General features: G+C 39.5%; 1 protein-coding gene across 2 annotated transcripts in view; it reads left to right on the forward strand.

Moving 5' to 3' along the window:
• The window catches only part of GRB14 (growth factor receptor bound protein 14), a 1,680,298-nt gene that overhangs the window by 1,354,683 nt on the left and 305,943 nt on the right, over positions 1 to 19,672 (forward strand). For both annotated transcript variants that reach the window (XM_044074833.1, XM_044074832.1), the window contains exon 8: positions 14,766 to 14,846. In XM_044074833.1, the coding sequence (XP_043930768.1) occupies positions 14,766 to 14,846 (81 nt within the window). The remainder of the gene's footprint in view (positions 1 to 14,765; positions 14,847 to 19,672) is intronic.

The raw sequence follows: 19,672 nt of genomic DNA on the forward strand, positions 1-19,672 counted from the left end.
AAAAATCCTACATCATTATCGTGAGTTGTCCACAAGTAAGAGGGTAGGGAGTGTAAATCTTAATTTCTGTTAGAATCTGACTGAATACACATCGGTTGTAATGTGATGGTATCATCCAAGGATGCTAAAGTAGTGTCTTGTTGGTCTGAAGGTACTTGGAGATAAACTCCATCAGCTGTGCAAGAAATGGTGGCCCCCATTTTGCAAAGCAAGTCTCTTCCTAATAAATTTAAAGGTGCTGAAGGTTCTACTAAAAACGCATGATTATCTTGCAACGGTCCCAAAGTTATTGGGACTGGAAAGGTTTCAGAATACTCAATAGGTATACCAGAGACACCTACTCCTTTAGTTACTTTATTAGAAAGTGGGATATTCATGGCGGTTCTGCTAGTTAGCATAGATTTAGTCGCTCCGGTATCAATCAAAAATGGATATGATTGTCTTTTTAACCAGTAACATGACATGTGGTCCGGCCTGTTCCACAGGAAGGAAGGGGTACAACCGCTGCTGTTTCTGTTCAGGGAACCTTCATTGTGGTTGCTGTCGAGGGTTTGGCGTCCAGTTAGAATTCCATTGTTGTGGCGCCTCAGTGTATGGTGCAGGTTGTTCAGCCAAATATGGACACTCATTTTTTCCAATGGCCTACCTGGCCACAATTGAAGCACTCAGTCTGATTACTGGCATTCTGGGGTTGGGTTGATTGCGTACCTTGATAGTTTTGTTTATTTTGAGTAGCTGGACTGTGACCTCTACCCCTCCCTCTACCCCGCCCTCGTCCTCTACCTCGGTGACCGGGTTGGCCAAAAGCGTTACACATTTGAATTTGTGCTTGTACTAATTTTTCCTGCAAATCCTTTTTTTCTTTAGCCAAATGGTCAGATAGATATTGTACTTGCTGAACTAACTCATGCAGGCCTAAACTAGGCCAATTCAAACATACTTCTTTTTAATTTATCTCTCACTTGAGGGTGTAACCCATCCACAAAAGTGGCTGACAGCCCGCTCTGTGCTGGCCCTTCAGTGGGCTCTGGGTATCCAGAAAATGCCTCAAAGGCATCAGTAAGTCATTGTAAGTACTCATCTATAGGTTCATCTTCTCTCTGTATGACTGACTTAATCTTAGACCAATTTGGGGTGGGTGGCACTATGACGATGACAGCATCAACTATTCATTGTCTGACTGCTTCAAAACCATTTTCCCCTTGTGTATTATGCTTTGGTATTGGGGTGGGGACATTGGCATGATAGCAGATATGTTTCATCAGATCAGCTGGAACAGTGTATTGGAGGACAGCTTGAACTTCTTCTATAGTAGGATTTTGTAAACAAATGTGTCCGGCTAATAAGTGTTGAAACTTTGCTGGGTTATTGCGAATGGGCAGAAGTGATTTAGTAATAGCTTGAAAATCAACTGCCGACCACGCCCTAGGTACGACTACAGTAGCCGGTTGTTCCGCATCTCTAGCATGTGCTGGATTTGGAACCTCCCTCAGTGGACATACTCCTGCTTCATCTGATGAGCTCGTGCTCAAATCAGAAGTAAAGCTTTGATGAGATTTATCCGGACTAATGTAACCATCCTTGTCCATAATCACAATTGGGCATTGCTTATAATATTTACCTTTGTGTGAATATACAGTTTTCCTGTTTTGAGGTATTTTCGGCTGACTGGACCTATGGTCAAAAAGCATTTGCACTTTTCTAATGTGCTGTTTATTTACCTTAGAGCAGGTTACTCTAGGGGATGATTTGCCTGTATCTATTTGGTCAGGTTGTTCTATAGCTAGGCAGCTAGACTGACCTCCTATCACCTGATCTCCCCGTCTGGGGTCAGGAATAATTTGCTCTTCCCTCCGCCGGCCTTCACTCTGTATTGTGGAGCTAACAGTTCCATCCTGTAGTTGTGAAGGCTGATATTGTGGTGGAGGAGCCGTAGGGGGTGGGGGGAACCATGGATTATCATCTTCAGATGATTCAGGTATCTGTAATTTATTTAACTCCTGTACCTGATATAATCCCTTAAAGGGTGGTTCTTTTAAATGTTTACCGTTAGCTATATCTAGATTCTTAGCAGTTTGTCGCAGTTCTTTTATCTGCTCTTTTAACTTTTGTTGACTATCCGTAAGACTACTAATGACCGAATCTTTTTCCTGTTCTTTAGCCTCACACATCCAATCATTAAAAGCTGCCCAGCACAGCCCTGCTATTTTTCCTTTCTTTAACTTTTTTCATAAATTAGTCAAAACATCTTTATTAAAACTACCATTTTCTGGAAAAGCAAGATCGCCGTCATCCTTAGTAAGGGCGATCCACTAATCTAAAAACATACAACTGTCCCGGGACACCCGATAAAACATATAACCAGCTGGTGTACCTTTTTCTGGCTCATTTATTTTCCCACACTCGCTCCCATTTTCACTCAATACCCCACTATCACTCAGTAAGCTATACCTTTTTAACACAGGCTTAGCTAAGGCGTTATGAAAATGTCTTATTACCCTGCTCTCACTCAATAAGCTATACCTGCTTAACACAGGTTTTAGCTAAGGCGTTATAAAAACGTCTTGTTACCCCACTATCATTCCTTGTTACCCCACTATCATTCCTTCTTTCATACGTATGACACCAGTATTTTCCATATTAACCCCACTCTCATACTGCGCATTCAAAGCAGAAAAGAAATGCAAGCCACTTAACCTTAAAACGACTGAAGGAGAGAAATCATAACTTTGTCAGATATAAAAAATTTTGTTCATAAAACTTTAGAAAGCAGGCAGGGAGAGAAAAATGAAAGAAATACTACAGAAACAGAAAAATATGTTGTGGGCCCTTTTAGCAGTATTTCGTTCAGTTCTCAACTGCTGCAGCTTGCTCTTAATTCAGATCCGAGTAAACGGCACCAATTGTTAAGTCGTACATTACTTTAAGAATGAAGACAGATACAGTTCTTTCTCTCTTTCAGTGTTTTTTTAATAACTACAGTACACACGTGCAGGAGCCTCATGGAAAGCACCAGGGAGACTCCCAGAACAAAAGAATAAACAAGCTTATATACTGATGATATTGCTGACAATACAAAAGTAAAGAAATGAACCAATTAAACCATTATACAGGGCAATTAACTAATCAAAGGTTTACCCGTAAACATAAGACAATTCACATCATCATATCTCTAGGCAGACAGAGAGAGTCGGATATGCTTCCATAAAAGGCACAGTTTCCTGCTTTCAGGCAGACTCTTGTTTGTTCAGTATTTTTCCATTATTCACAGTTCAGAGTTCACAGTACTCAGTACATCTCAGTTTATACAAACTGTCACATACTCAATTTCCTTGAACACATGCTTTTTGGCTGTTCATATTCTACAGTCTACTTTACATGATCAAACTTTCAAATGTTCAACTTTCATATGGCCGAGACCATATGATTGAACATTTAAAAGTTCGAACATGTTAAAAACAATAAAACAAAAATAACAAACTACATGTTCCTAGCAGGGGTGCAAGCCCCCTGCACTCCCCACACCCCTCCCTCTATTTAAATATACCAACGCAGAGATCGCACTACATTGCGGAAAAAGAGATCTTCTCATTCTGCACTGTATGGAGATCTCCATTCAGACTGTTCGAACTTTTTTTTTTTCACTAAATATTTTTTTTATTATTTCAAATAAGATGTCTTAAACATTACATGAAATAAAGATAAATAACATATTTACAATTCTAAAACATTACTAACTTCAAACCATTATATAACTATTTACATTGGTGTCTATGCAAATAACATTGAAATTCTATATTATATAAAGTTAGAAACATAAGATGATATATCTTCTTCGATATTTTCAAGTATTTCCAGTACTTTCATCCAAGAGTAATAGTAAGAAGTAGATCTTTTAGTTCTGTTCTTCACTGTTAATATTTCCATGTGAGCAACTGTTGTTGTTAAAGTCTCAAATTCCTTGAGCGTAGGAAGCCTCATTTTTCCAGTGTATAGTTATGATTTTATTGAAATTGCCAATAGTGACCATAGGATTTTAGTGTCTTTTTTGGTACACAGTTTGGAATAGGAGAGTTGAATAAAATTAAAGACTTTGTTAATTGAAAATTATCATTATAAACAGTCTGAAAAAATAATTAATGGATTTCCAGTACATATTGAGACATATACATTCATAAAAAAACATGCTGCCAATCTGCTTTTATCTTGGTATGGCATCTCCAACATTGATCTTCAATAGAATACATTTTGGCTAACCTATGTGGTGTATAGAAACTTCTGTGTAGATATCTCCAAGTGAATAATTGCCAGTACTTTGATAATGTAGAAAATTTGGAAGATTTTAGAATATTACTTTTTTCTTCTTCAACTGGAGGATGGTTGTTTATTAAAGTATAATAATCCCAGTATGATTTTTCATGATAGTTTTTGTTTTTAACAATTTTATAGATATTAGACAAATAACCTGTACCCTGATAAGGCTGTTTTGTGATAAGAATAAGGTATTCAATGAGTTTTGGAGCTTCATGTCTAACTGAAGGTTGCATTTGTTCTATTTTATTTATAAGAAAATGCCTTAGATTTTGTAAAACAGCCAATTGTCTTTATTTATATTATAATTATAAATTATCTGTTCCTTTGTTAGAATTTTCCCTTTCTCTATAAGTTGATGCCAAAAGAGTAATGTTTCTTCTTTAAGTATATTTATTTTAGATATTTGGAATGTATCTAGAATATTTGGTGTAAAAGCTATAGGGAAAATAAGAAAAATCCAAGAATTAATATTTGGTATTTTGTTTATATATGTTCTGAACACTGAAAGTGTAGAACTTACATAGTTTGATGGCAATTTATTAATATTATTCCTTTTCCCTAAAAAATAGTCTTTTAACATCCATATAAGGGGTGATGGTAAGACTGTTCGAACTTTTAAAAGTTCAGTCATATGGTCTCGGCCATATGAAAGCTGATCTTTTAAAAGTTCAATGATTTGAAGGAACCCATATATATATATATATATATATATATATATATATATATATATATATCTTAGCATACCCTTGTCTGTAAATATGTTTTGTTAATTTCACAAGAAAAAACAGCCACAAGGTACCAAAATGAGACGAATAACCAAATCCAAGGTATCAACAGACCAGAAGCCTCTTAAAACCAATTTAATATGTGCACAAACCGCAAAGTGAACACATATTCCGTTTAAAATGGTCCTACCTTGAATTAAATATGTAATAACTTTTAATCAATTGTTTTATACAGAGTTTTATAGGTTTTAAAGTGCCTACTATATTGGTTTCAATTTTAACTTTTATTTATTCATTAATATTTATGATTATTCATGAGTCATTTTATTGAATCATTTTATTGAATGTTTTTATTGGTCAACCTGTTCCCCAGCAAGATATTTAACCTGTCAATTTATCTTAGAACAACATCCGATGAAGTGTTTGAAATGAAAATGCTGTATTTTAAGTGTCTGCGTTTATGAGTTCATTTTGTGTTTTGTGCACATATTAAATTGGTTTTAAAAGGCTTCCATCTGGCTTCTGGTCTGTTCGTACCTTGGATTTGGTTATGTTTTGTAAATTTCATATTTAATCCTGTTCACCAGGGTTGTGCCTGAAAATTGTCCATTAAGATCTCTGCACTACCCAAGTAAACAAATATAAGTTAATAAATAATATGCACGCACACACACACACACACACACACACACACACACACACACACACACACACACACACACACAAACGCGCGTGCGCGCACACACATATAGCTACTTGTCGACCAAGCGACCTAGTAATAGAGCACAGCACAGACTCCACAATCACACAATTATCTACAGGAACTACAAACAATAGGATTAAGCCTTACATGTAGCACAATAACTCATACAATTAAATTGCAAAGATCAATAAGCATTGATTAACTGAGTTTGACCAAAAGACCAATATCACTTGAAAGAGAGTGTATTGAGGTAAATGCTTTCAAATTCAATGTAAAAAATATGTAACATAGCTCATTTTGGTAAATAAAATAGTTTCAATCTATTTAGCAATGCTATCTCAACAAATAAATGTGTGCTCTTGCAATGAGTAACTCAGCTTCAGTAAACTTCTACAACAGTTTGGTGGATGGATTGTTTTATATGTTAACTAAAATGAATTACATTTACAAATTTAGGCTAGGTGTAATGACCACATACTTGAAATCCCAACTAAACTTTTGTTGTAAATAATCCAATAGGTCATAGGTAAACTCACTGAATGTTAGCCACCATTAAAGAGTTTGCAGCCAGCTGGTGTTAAATACGTTTCATCAAATTGGAATTTAGAATGTCCAGTGTCCTCAAATGTCTGACCAAATACTTTATCTGATTCAACAAACTGATGGGTTTAAAATAATGCACTTGAGTCTTTAATATAAAACAAGCAACATATATTTTTAATAGAAAAGAGTTGTTCCTGTTATTTATGCATTGGTAAGAGACAGGCAATTTATAACCGGCACTATATACATAATTAAATATAGATCTAAAGTGGTTTATACAACTACTTCTCAATAATCTAGAACTAACAGCATATTGCATTTATTCTATTTTTCATTTATAGGTTCATTGGTGTTTACTAGGCTAATGACCACAAGGCCCTTTTTAAGCCTAGCCATGCATCCCAAATCTCTGACAAGTTCTGATACCCTTGATAAGTGTAAGCATGGGCCTTGGAGACTAACCATTTAAAGGTTACCTCTGTCCATTAGAGATGTAGGTGCCAAACCAGGGATGAATTTCCAGTTTCCCATCCAATTGTCCAAGTTGCCCTTGAATTGGGTTAGGGATGAACTCTGCTACATATGGATGGGGAGCCTATTTCATAGATAGGGTAGTCTCTGGGATACATACCTATATCTCCAACATCCTATTGATATCACAAGCAAGGTTTAAGTCTTTAGATCGGGCAATGCTGGCGCTGTATGTTTTGTGGATATGCAGGAGGTCCATCAGAGTGGGGCCTGACAATGCCCTGTATGCCAGGCATAGATCTCCCCTCAAAAGCCTGTAGGAGTCAGAATACAGGGATAGGGCCTTAAGGTGGTCTGCATAGGACATATTACTTCTTTAGTGAGGAACCTCTGCGGATGTTCCAGTTGTTGGATATACCTGGTTAGGTACATACCAAAGGGGGATAGCTGTGATTAATGCCAAATACAGTGGAACAATGACTTCCTTGGACTTAGACACCATACCTTTGTTTATAAGTTGTGCAACATAGAATGATTTCCTCACCACTGTAGACACATGATGATCAAAGGCTAGATTACTATCTATGTGTGTCCCTAAGTCCCTGACCACTTGGTCAACTCTAAGGGCTATGTTGTCAATATGATAGTTACCAGGAATGAATGACTTCCCAAAGGATACTATTATGCATTTCTTGGCATTTAGTTTTAGTCCATGGCTCTGACACCAGTAGTGTGTCCCCTCCTGAAGAACATTTGTGTCAGTGTGAGATTCAATGACAGCTCCTAATTTGCAATCGTCTGCAAATTTAGCCAGCCAGAGACCACTGACATTAGCCTTGACTTCTGAGAAGTAAATCCCAAAAAGGAGCAGTCCAAGGACTGATCTGTTAGGGACTCCAATTGTGACTGGCCTCTTTGTAGAGGTGGACTCCCCAATTCTAACATCCTGGGGTCCTGTATGTGAGACAGTTGGCTATCCACCAGGTGACATACGGGTTTGTACCTAACCTCTTCAGTTTGTCAACAATACCCGAGTGGGATATTGTGTTAAATGCCTTGGCCAGGTTAAGGTAGGCAGTGTGAATGACTTTGCCCTCATCCATTGCTTTGATGACCTTCTCGTAGAAGTCCACCATGTTGAGTAGGCATGATCTCCCCTTGATGAAACCAAACTGAGTTGGGTCCAGTGTCTGAAGGTTTACTGTGTCCCTGTTGATCATCTCCATGTTAATTCTTTCCATGGCTTTACATGTAAGACTAGTGAGACTTATGGGTCTGTAGTTTTTGCTAATTGATGTAAGACACTGATTCATGGGGGCATTTTTATGTTCAACCCAGGAAGATATAAAAATGGTGATAATCACAAACCTTATATTATCAAGTAAATCAGAGACTCCAGTCAATTCAAGGATAATTACACTAATTGTAAAGACTTAAATAACTTATCGTAACATGTACATAGCAGAATTTACAATCTTATAAGCACATGACAAGGCTTAAATGTGGATATTATAAGTATGCAAATGTTTACAATGTGCTATTTCAATATGGCTATCCTTCATTGAAGAAGAGGAGAAGGTGGAGAAAGAAGGAAAGGCTTAGACAAAAATTAAGAGTAGTACAATTTTATAGGAAGAAAGGAAAACATTGAAGGGAGAAACAGAAAGCTAAATAAAGTAAATCTGAAATACTAAAATGTTGAGGATTCTCAGAGTTTGAGGTCCCTAAACATCCCAAGGAATACATGCTGGACTCATGCTAATTCCCTTTAAGTCTGAAACAATGTACAACAGACTGCTCTTACAAAGAAGTTCAAGTAACAAGGACTTTTGCATATCTGGAGTAGATTTCTGTAACTGTGGGATAATGTATGTCTTCTGTACAGTACGGAACAGTCTCTATCTAGGTCAATAGTTTCATAGTTTCATAGTTTCATAGTATAGTACTAGGCTATCTGCCCTGGGGCATTTGTAAGCCTAGCCATAGTGATGTGGCTTTTGCCACCCCATGAAATGGTACAAAAAATGTACAGAATAAATTTAGAATACTGTGCCTCTGTCTAGTAGTGACACAATGAAGGTCCCCTTATATAATAGAATTAGTTTACTGTGCCCCTGTCTAGCAGTGACACATATGTGACCCCTGGGGTAAACTTACTATCTCCCATCCACTCATCAAGATTTCTCTTGAAGAGAGTCAGTGAGGGGCTCTGCCTAATATGAACTGGGATCTTGTTCCAAAGCATGGGAAGCCTCTGGGTTATGAATCTATCCCTCCAGCATGCCCTATTCATACTTGTGCCGAGGTTTAAATCTTTAGCTCTCGTGGTCCTGATGGACTTGGTTTTTTTGAGGTGGAGCATGTCCATCAGATCCTGATTGGACATGGCCTTGTACGTCAGGCAGAGATCACCTCTGAGCAGGCGGTATGCTACTAAATAGAGCTGAAGTTTCTTTAGTCTGGCAGAATAAGACATATGTTGGAGACCCTTGATCCTCTTGGTGAGGTACTTTTGTGGTCTCTCCAGTTGTTGCAAATGCCGGGTGAGGTACATACCAAATGGGGCATTGTACTCAATCATGGGTCTGATGAGGGAGGAATATAGGGGTAAAATGACATCCTTGGATCTGGATGTGAATCCCTTCATGATGAGGTGTGCAAGGTAGAATGTTTTTCTAACCACTTTGGCAACGTGGGTATCAAATGAGAGGTCGCTGTCGACTTGGGTCCCTAGGTCTCTGATTACTTTTTCCGTACTCAGTGGGTTGCTGTCTATGTGATAATTTGTGGGTACTTTGTTTTTCCCAAAGGGGATGACTATAAATTTTTTGGCATTTAGTTTAAGGCCGTGACTCCGGCACCAGTTGTCCATTTCTGTGAGGCCTTTTTGTAGGATGTGTGTGTCTGCTGGTGTATCGACTATGGCATCTAGTTTGCAGTCATCTGCGAACTTTGTCAGCCACAGCCCTCCCGTGTTTGCTTTAACATCTGAGAAATAAATGCCGAACAAGAGGGGTCCCAGGACAGATCCCTGTGGGACACCACTTGTGACTGGCTTTGAGTCTGACATTGCTCCAGCGATTTTAACTTTATGGGTTCTGTCCTTTAGCCAGTTTGCAACCCATCTAGTGACATAAGGGTTTACTTTTAAGCTGTTGAGCTTATCTATGATGCCTGAGTGGGGTATTGTGTCGAAGGCCTTAGCCAAGTCCAGGTATGCTGTATGGACTGCTTTGCCCTCGTCAATGGCTCTAGTGACTGTTTTGAAAAAGTCAACCAGGTTTAAAAGGCAGGATCTGCCCTTTACAAAGCCAAACTGGGTGGGGTCAAGTGTCTGTAGGTCCCCTATGTCTCTGTTTAGGAGTTCCATAATGATTCTTTCCATAGCTTTGCAGACCAGGCTGGTTAAGCTTATGGGGCGGTAGTTTCCAGGGTCTATAGAGGCACCCCCCTTGTGGAGTGGGACCACTGTTGCTGTACGCCAGTGTTCAGGTACATATCCCGAAGTAAGGCTAAGGTTAAATAGCATTTTTATGTGTGGATTTAGCTCCTCTTGGAGTTCACGTAACACGCAACCCGGGATACCGTCAGGTCCCATTGATGCTGTGTTTTTTGCTTTGTTTAGGGCGGTTCTCACTTGGACATATGAGATGACAGGGAGATTACATTCAGCTGGGATAAGTATTTATTCTTTTGGGGGTGAAGGAGGGGAGAAATTTGCACTGAACCTGTCAGCCAGAATGTTGGCAATATCTGTGGGTTCAGTGTATTTTTTATTGTTGTGAACCAACTCTGAGCATATCTGAGGGTTTCCGCCTAGGTTTCTAACATAGCTGAAGAAGGCTTTGTGGTTATCTTTAGTGTCCTTAGCGATTTTTCTCTCAAAGTTGGCCTTGGATGTTTTTATGAGAGAACGTAATTTTCTGCTAATGTTGATCAGAGATGTCTTCCCTTCATGGGATTTTGCTCTGATGTGCAGTAGCTTCCTTCTTTTGTTATACAATTTGTTTATGGCTGAGGTCCACCAGACAGGACGCTTACATTTGGCGGAGACGGACTTGGATTTGTTTGGGATTGCATGATCCATGCATTCTTGGAGATGTCCATAGAAAGCATTTGTGAAGGATTCGGCGTTGTGGGATGTGGTATCCACTGGCACAGTGGGCTTAAAGGATAACATCTCAGTCTTAAGAAGAGTGAAGTCTGCTTTTGAGAAGTTTTTCACTGTGGTCTTTTGTGCTGGAGGTGGAGGTGGAATATGTATATCCAGGGTGATTAGTTTGTGGTCAGATCTCACTAGTGAGGGGTATACTTCTGGTGTGGAGCATTTTGTCCCCATGTTTGTGATGATCAGGTCTAGTATATTATCTCCCCTAGTGGGAGAGGTGACTAATTGTTCCAGTGCATTTGAATTTATGAATTCCAGGAACCTTTGGGCTAGGGTATTAGGGCTAGAATAATGTACCCAACCTATGTTTGGGTAGTTGAAGTCTCCCAGTGTGATGGTATTTTGTGATACATTCATATCCTCCAATGTCTTCAGGAAGGCTGAGTGGAGTTCTTGAGATTGGGAGGGTGGTCTGTAACATGCTACCAGTTGTATAGCAGTTTTGCCTATGGTTAGTTGCACCTGTATGGTCTCTGATGCTTCATGTGTTGCTACTAACCTGGAGGTGTGGGTGTCCTTGATGAATATGGACACTCCCCCTCCCATTGTGTTTCGGCCCGGGTTTTGGGGCCGAAAAACATGATACGAGGTATAGCCTGGTAGCGCTGGTGTGCTCTCAGGAGCCTTGAACCAGGTTTCAGTTACTGCACAGACGTCGATGTTCTCCATGCTGAGGAGTGCATCAAGTGCCTGCATCTTGAGATTTAGACTTCTGGCGTTGAGCAGCATCACCCTTAGTTTTTTTTCCATTATTGTTTTCTAAGGAGGTGGGTTTGTCTTTTGAGCCTTGCCTAAAAAAGGCACTATGGGGGTGGCAATAGCCTTAGCCAATATCCGGAAGCCCAGTGGTGACAGGTGTAAGCCATCCCTTGCGAAGCAGCGTGGCTTGTCCAACATGTCATCCCAGGCAGACAGACATTGGATCCCCTTAGAATGACACCAGTACTTGAGCCATTTGTTAAAGCTGATCATCTTGTCTTTGTATTGTGGTATCATTCTTGGTGAGGGCAAGATGCTGCTCAGGGTCAGGGTCATACCAGCCTGGGCTACATAATCGGAGAGCTCGTCTATGTCTCTTTTCATGTAGTCCAGGGAGGTACGTCTCAGGTCATTCACACCAGCATGGACAATGACGGAGTCATATTTGTACTTGCTTTGGAGTGACTTGAGTGCGTGTGTTATGTGGCTGATCCTAGCTCCCGATAGACAGCTCACAGTCACCTTCTCCTTGTTCAGCCTAGTCAGCGGGACATAAGTGTGTCTGACTATAGAGTCACCTATTACTAGTGTATCAGGCAATGTGTTTGGCCTTAAGGGCTGTGATTGGTTGACACACTGATTTATTGAAGTATGTGTTGCATGTGTTTTGTTTTGAGGTGGTGGATTTTTGGGTGTCTGCTTTGGGAGCCTCTGTTGTTTTGGTAAGTTTTTTATTAGAGCCTCCGAGTATGTCTTTGTGTTTTTATGTGTTTGGTTTGCAGTTGTGGTAGGTCTATGTGGGACTGGGATTGTTGTGTGTGCGGTTGCCATCTCCTCCTATCTGGTCATGCCAGCCCTGAGTTGAGAGAGTTCAGCCTCCAGTTTGGCTATATAGTTGCATCTCTCACATGTATTTGTGTTTGTTGGGAGGAGGAGAGGGTTGTCTGTGTACATGAGACAATTGTAACATTGTCTCAAGATACCCAGATTGACCAGCTGAACTGGAGAAGATGCCAGTAATCTACCACTCGACATGCTAGAACAGTATAAGGGAGTGTTGTACCTTTAAGGGAAGGGGATATTCACAGGGGTGGTAAGTAGATGTAGTGCTTTACTTAGTACGAGAGTGCTTACTTAGTAGATAAGTATTGAGAACAAGTGCTAGGCTTATAATATAGTAAGTAGTCTGGTTATACTAAGAGTAGAGCTTCCTTAAGGGAAAATTTGAACAGCAGACTTGGCGGAGCCAGAAAAAGTTTAACCTTGTTTAACCGGCGCTGCGCTATGCGCACAACCGCGCAAAGCCGTGCAAACGCGGATTTTAAACAGTGAACTACAAAAGAGCTAGAAATGGTCCAAAACAACCAATTACTACAGCTTCTTGTGCTGAGGTCACTTCCTACAGGGACAGGTAGGCTGCTCAAGGCTCCCCACTCCCACTGGTGAACAAAGAAACTTCCTTCTATCCAAGTAAGGTAATGGACAACACATGAACTACACAACAGCCCAGAATACAGCAATGCCTGTAAACTGGTCTAAACTAGTTGAGGAGAGTGTATAAACTGGGCTATGTAATGATGACACTAATATCAACATAGTTTAGCTCACTCACTTCACATACAAATAATTATTTCTTGGCTGTGTTACTGCTTCCTTGCCTAAACAAAAACTAGTCAGCATTCCTGCAATATCTGTATTATACCATCAATAAAATTATATAAACTGGCAACTTAAAATGCATTATTCTAATCATAAAATTTAATGTTACAATGTCTACCAATAGCAATAAATTGTATCACTGAAACATTATTAATCTGACTGCATTTTCAAAAACACATGAATTACTCTATACCACATTGCAAATAGATGTCAGTTCTCTTATTATAGCTGTATTGTTTATTTATTTTACCCTTTGTATGTCTAGCAATGTATTCACATAGTGCAATTTCCTTGCCTGCTGGAGTTTTTTTTTTATTTGGAAATGTATATTGCCTGATGATAAAAATTGATAATCAAAATATAAACATTTACTTAATTTATTCATTTATTAAGATATATAATCAAAATATAAACATTTATTTAATGTATTGATTTATTAAGTAAATAGTTAGCCATCTAGACAGACATGGGTCAGGAATTACTAGTCAGTGGGTTTTGAAGGCATCATTAAAGATATATGAACAAATTGTTTCAAATACTCGCTGATTGCAAACTGGTACCATTTGTATATCCAGATGTAATTCCATGCTGTAAAAGGCAGTTGACACATGAATACAATTACCTTAGAGTTGGCCATCAGTAAGGACTCGGTCTAGGGTGCTGTTTAATCTTTAAGTTGCCTGTTCAAGCTATTAGCATATAGATTTATACAGAAAAGGTCACTCTAGTATTACGTAGTAAGCTGACTCCACATTCAAGTCTCTTTGAACCAGTGAGTAAGTCTCAGGGAAGTACTTTCAGCTGTGCACATTGAGAACTGCGTAATAATGGAAGCCAAGATAAGGTTAGACGCAACTGTTTGCTGTCCGCCTACCAAGTCATTCTATTTTAATATGTTTTTTGGCTCTCCAAAATAAAGGCCACAGTAATACAGCACAAAAATTATATCATGGGCAGTTTAGATCTACAAATGCAGCACATAGTATACATTTTAATGGATGTAATTAATTCACTCACAAATAAATATTAGACAGTCTAAAATGTCACAGGAATGACAGATATAAATGCATTTGTCTTTAAATAATTGTCATATTTTACTCTACAAAAGTGCCATATTTTAGTTTATTTTCTCATTATTTTACAGCATTAGTGCTTACCTTTATTACTGCTTAATATACAGTTGCAGAAAGTCTTTGGAGGACTTAAAACTATACAAAACATTACTGTAAATGAAAGGATATTCATCTGGTCTTCTTCAAGACTGTGCATTTTAATTTTGAAATCAAAGTTGCAGGATTATTCCTCTGACAAAAATTGAAGCCATGATGCTTTTAAAAAAAAGAACATGTTGATCTACCTAGAATTCTATATTGAAGATTGTTTTATAGTCTTCTGAAATAGTACATAATGTGACTGCTTTCATTTTAACTCATTGTTTTGCAACCGATAAAAAAATCTAATTTTTTTTCCTTTTTATTTTCAGCATGGCATTCAGCTATACCAAAACTATTCAAGGCCTTATAGCAATAAAAGTGTGTGCTCAGCACTTACTCCATCCCCAAAGGTATGTAATATATCACATACAAAAAAATGCTGTTTTAAATATCTCCAGAAGGTAAAATATCATTAGATTAAATTTAACCCCTGTGACAGTATCAGCGTTAAATGCCATTTATATGTGGCACAGTATGTTGCTAGACATGAAGTTGGGAGGAATCTGGTAATTAATTTTTGCTAAGTTCTAACTTTATTAGATGGAGTGTAATGCATTTTCTAAGGCAACCAAATAGTACTTGTTTTATGTTTTACTTCAAAATGACATAAACTAATTCAGAATAAAAATAAATAAATAATATGATTAATGTCATTTGAAAAGTATTCCAGTTACAAGACATTAACACACTTAGGTTTATAGGTAGGTACTAGGCTACCTGCCCGAGGGCATTTATAAGCCTAGCCAGAGTGTGTCAGCTTTTGCCGCCCCATTGATTAATTAACTGAGCCTCTGTCAAGAAGAGCCAATGAAGTGATCTCAGGGGTGTATTTTCTGCTACCTATCCACTCGTCAAGGTTTCTCTTGAAGAGTGTTAGTGAGGGGCTCTGCCTAATGTAGTTAGAAATTTTGTTCCAAAGCATGGGGAGTCTCTGTGACAGGAATCTATCCCTCCACCATGTTCTATTTATTGTTGTGGCAAGGTTTAGCTCACTAGAGCGAGTGGCTCGCAGTGACTTGGATTTCTTTAGGTGGAGCATGTCCATCAATTCTGAGTTGGACATGGCTTTGTAAGTCAGGCAGAGATCACATCTGAGTAAGCGATATGCCACTGAGTGCAGCTGGAGATTTTCCAGTCGGGCTGCATAGGACATATGTTTGACGCCAGTAATTGTCTTGGTGAGGTACTTTTGTGGTCTTTCCAGCTGTTGGAAGTGTCTTGTGAGGTACATCCCAAATGGGGCATTGTACTCTATGATGGGTCTGATGAGTGACGAGTAGTGGGGCACTATAACCTCTTTATTTCTAGATGCGAACCCTTTAGTAATTAGATGGACTACATAGAAGGATTTCCTAACTAATTTGGCAATATGATTGTCAAAGGAGAGATTACTATCTACCTGGGTCCCCAGATCTCTTATTACCTCTTCTGTATTAAGGGGGCTGCCACCTATGTGGTAATTCATGGGTGTTTTGTTTTTCCTAAATGGGATGACTATGCATTTTTTGGCATTTAGTTTGAGACCATGACTTTGACACTAGGTGTCCGTCTCAGTAAGGCCCTTTTGGAGAATGTCCATGTCAGCTGGAGAGTCAATTATGACTCCCAGTTTGCAGTCAACAGCGAACTTGGTTAGCCATAGTCCTCCTGTGTTTGCCTGTACTTCTGAGAAGTATATGCCGAATAGTAGGGGTCCCAGGACCAAGCCTTGTGGGACACCACTTGTGACTGGTTTAGAGTCGGACCTGGAGCCCGCTATTCTTACAGTGTGAGTTCTGTCTGTAAGCCAGTTGGCAACCCATGTCATGATATAGGGGTTTATGTTCAGACTGGTGAGTTTTTCTATATTTCTCGAGTGGGGAATGGTGTCAAAAGCCTTGAGGAGGTCAAGGTAGGCTGTGTGAACTACCTTCCCCTCATCTATGGCTTTGGTGACTGTCTCAAAGAAGTCAACCAGGTTTAGTAGGCATGATCTGCCCTTAACAAAGCCGAACTGGGTCGGGTCAAGTGTTTGGAGGTTCCCAATGTTTATTTTAATGAGTTCCATGATGGTGCGCTCCATAGCCTTGCAGACCAGGCTAGTCAGGCTTATGGGACAATAGTTACCAGGGTCAGTTGTGGCCCCCTCCTTTGTAGAGTGGAATAGCCGTTGCTGTGTGCCATTCTATGGGGACATAGCCTGTGGAGAGGCTGAGGTTGAACAGTGTGTTTATGTGGGGGGTTAGTTCGTTCTGTAGTTCGTGCAAGACGCAGCCTGGGACACCATCTGGCCCCATTGACTCTGTGCTTTTGGCTTTTGAAAGGGCTGTTTTCACCTGGGCTTCTGTGATTTCTGGGACACTACACTTTTCTGGTATTGTTGTGGGCCCTTTCTGGGGTGAGAGGGGGGTGAAGTTTGCACTGAATCTATCTGCCAGGATGTTGGCAATATCAGTGGGTTCAGTATATTTTGTGCTATTTTGCACTAGCTCAGAGCAAATCTGTGAGTTGCCACTTAGATTCTTGACATAGCTAAAGAAGGCTTTGTGGTTATCTTTTGAAACCTTGGCTATTTTTCTTTCAAAGTTAGCCTTGGAAGATTTTATGAGGGACCTTAGTTTCTTACTGATACTGATCAGGGATGTCTTTCCTTCTTAGGATTTGCTTTTTTTCTGAACTAGTTTCCTCCTTCTGTTGTATAGCCTGTTTATGGCAGGAGTCCACCAGACCGGTTTGCTTCTCTTTGGGGAGTGAGTCTTGCTTTTGCTAGGGATGGCACAGTCCATGCATCCTTGTAGGTGCTCATAGAGTGCATTTGTAAAGGTTCCTGCATCTTGGACACTGTTATCCTTTAGCATGGGGGCTGTGAAACTTACCACCTCTATTTTAAGTAAGGTGAAGTTTGCTATAGAAAGGTTTTTCACTGTGGTTTCCTTGGTTGGAGGTGGTGGTGTGGTGTGGACATCCAGAGTGATTAGTTTATGATCTGATCTAACCAGTGACGGGTTGACTTCCAGTGTGGAACACCTGTCGCCCATGTTGGTGATGACCAGGTCCAATATGTTTTCACCTCTGGTAGGGGAGTTTACCAGCTGATCCAGGGCATTTGAGTTAATAATTTCCAGGATGCGCTGGACCTGGGAGTTTGTACTTGAGTAATTTTCCCAGTTAATGGTAGGGTAATTGCAATCGCCCAATATCAGGGTGTTTGGTAGGACTTTCATGTTTTCCAGTGTGTGCAAAAAGGTGGAGTGGTGGTCCTGGGTCATGGAGGGTGATCTGTAGCAGGCCACAATTTGCATTGCAGATTTGCCTGATGTTAGTTGAACATGGATGATCTCAGAGGTATCATGCTGTGCCACTAACCTGGAGGTGTAGGTATCCTTGATGAATTTGGATACACCCCCTCCTTTTGTGTTTCGGTCCATGTTCTGTGGCCGAAATGTGTGGTATGAGTTGTAGCCTGGTAGTGCTGGGGTGCTCTGTGGAGCTTTTAACCAAGTTTCAGTTATTGCACAGATGTTAACATTCTCCATACTGAGGAGTGCTTCGAGCGCGTACATTTTGAGATTTAAACTCCTGGCATTGAATAGCATAACCCTCATTTTATTATTTGTGCTGTTTACGGAGGTGGGTTTGACTTTTGAGCCTTGCCTAAAAACGGCACTATGGGGGCAGCAAGAGCCTTGGCCAGTATTCGAAAGCCTAGGGGTGACAGGTGCAAGCCATCTCTTATGAAGCAATGAGGCCTGTCGAGCATGTAATCCCAGGCTGACAGACACTGGATCCCCTTTGAATGACACCAGAAGCTTAGCCAATTGTTGAAACTGATCATTTTTTCTTTATACTGCGGTATCATTCTTGGTGAGGGCAGGATGCTACTCAGGGTCAGGGTCATACTCGCCTGGGCTACATGATCATGTCTCTTTTCATGTAGTCCAGGGAGGTATGTCTCAGGTCATTCACACCAACATGAACAATGACAAAGTCCTATTTGTACTTGTTCTGGAGTGATCTGAGTGCTTGTGTTATGTGGTGGATTCTGGCTCCCGACAGGCAGCTAACAGTAACCTTCTCCTTGTCCGGCCTAGTGAGTGGGACATCAGTGTGCCTGACTATAGAGTCACCTATTACTAGTATGTTAGCTATGTTATTTCACCTTAAGGGCTGTGATTGTGCGGCACACTGATTTTGGTCATAATCAACACTACTAAAGATAGAGAATGTAGAAAAGTTTGAACTTGGTAATTTCAAGATTCAACAAGGAGTGCTAAATAAGGTGTTTCAGAAATGAATTGTTTCAGAATGTATAATTCCTGCTTTAACAATAAGTGCTGAAGGTTTACAACAATGCTGGACATTGAGAGACCAAAACAAAACCAATCACAGGTATACCGCCATTGTCCACATCTACGCATTGTTTATTGCTGTTATAAAATGGCATTAGTAAAAGAAGTCTTACATTTTAAATAATGCCATTTTACGCTGGATTTATTTTCTACCTTTTTCACTGGTAATACTCTGTGGTATACTGCACAAGCATTTACTCACACAGATAAGGACAGTTGAACAGCATGGGGTCAGCGGCACTTTGCAAAGCATTTTTTTGCTAGTGGCACTCTTCTAGACATTTTGAGTCCACTGTCTTTTCTTTCTCGGATATTATTTAAATCTATTTATAAAACTCAAGAACATATTTATGCATATAATGTTATGTATTCTCCAGTGGTATTATTTAAAAATAAACATTATCAACTAATTTCATTGTATTAAAGAACTTCATTTGTTTTCAGTTTGTGCTATCTGGATAGAGTCTCTAGGAATGGATACAGGTGCATAAGGCATGCACACACTTACCTGCACGGGAATGCATATAAAATTACTGACACTTTTTCCATTTAATTATTTTTGCATCTGTTGTTGCTTCATGTGCAGAATTGTGATTGTCAAATGAATAGTTAAAATGTGATTATTTAGTGCTGTTTCTGGTTATTAGAAGGTAACAGATACAATGCAGCCTTATGCTGCTGAAAAACAAAGATTACAAGATATTATTACCAAAGAATGAGGGATTCTATATGATAACAAGGACTTGGCAAAAATATTACCAGAAAGATTTTAAACTTTTCGAAGGAGAAGAATATTAGCATAGTATTTTGGCTATTTCAAAGGGAATACTGATACAAAACATATCAAC

This window comes from Protopterus annectens, chromosome 6.part0, assembly GCF_019279795.1.
Source record: "Protopterus annectens isolate FY-2018-M chromosome 6.part0, PAN1.0, whole genome shotgun sequence".
Lineage (NCBI taxonomy): Eukaryota > Metazoa > Chordata > Ceratodontiformes > Protopteridae > Protopterus > Protopterus annectens.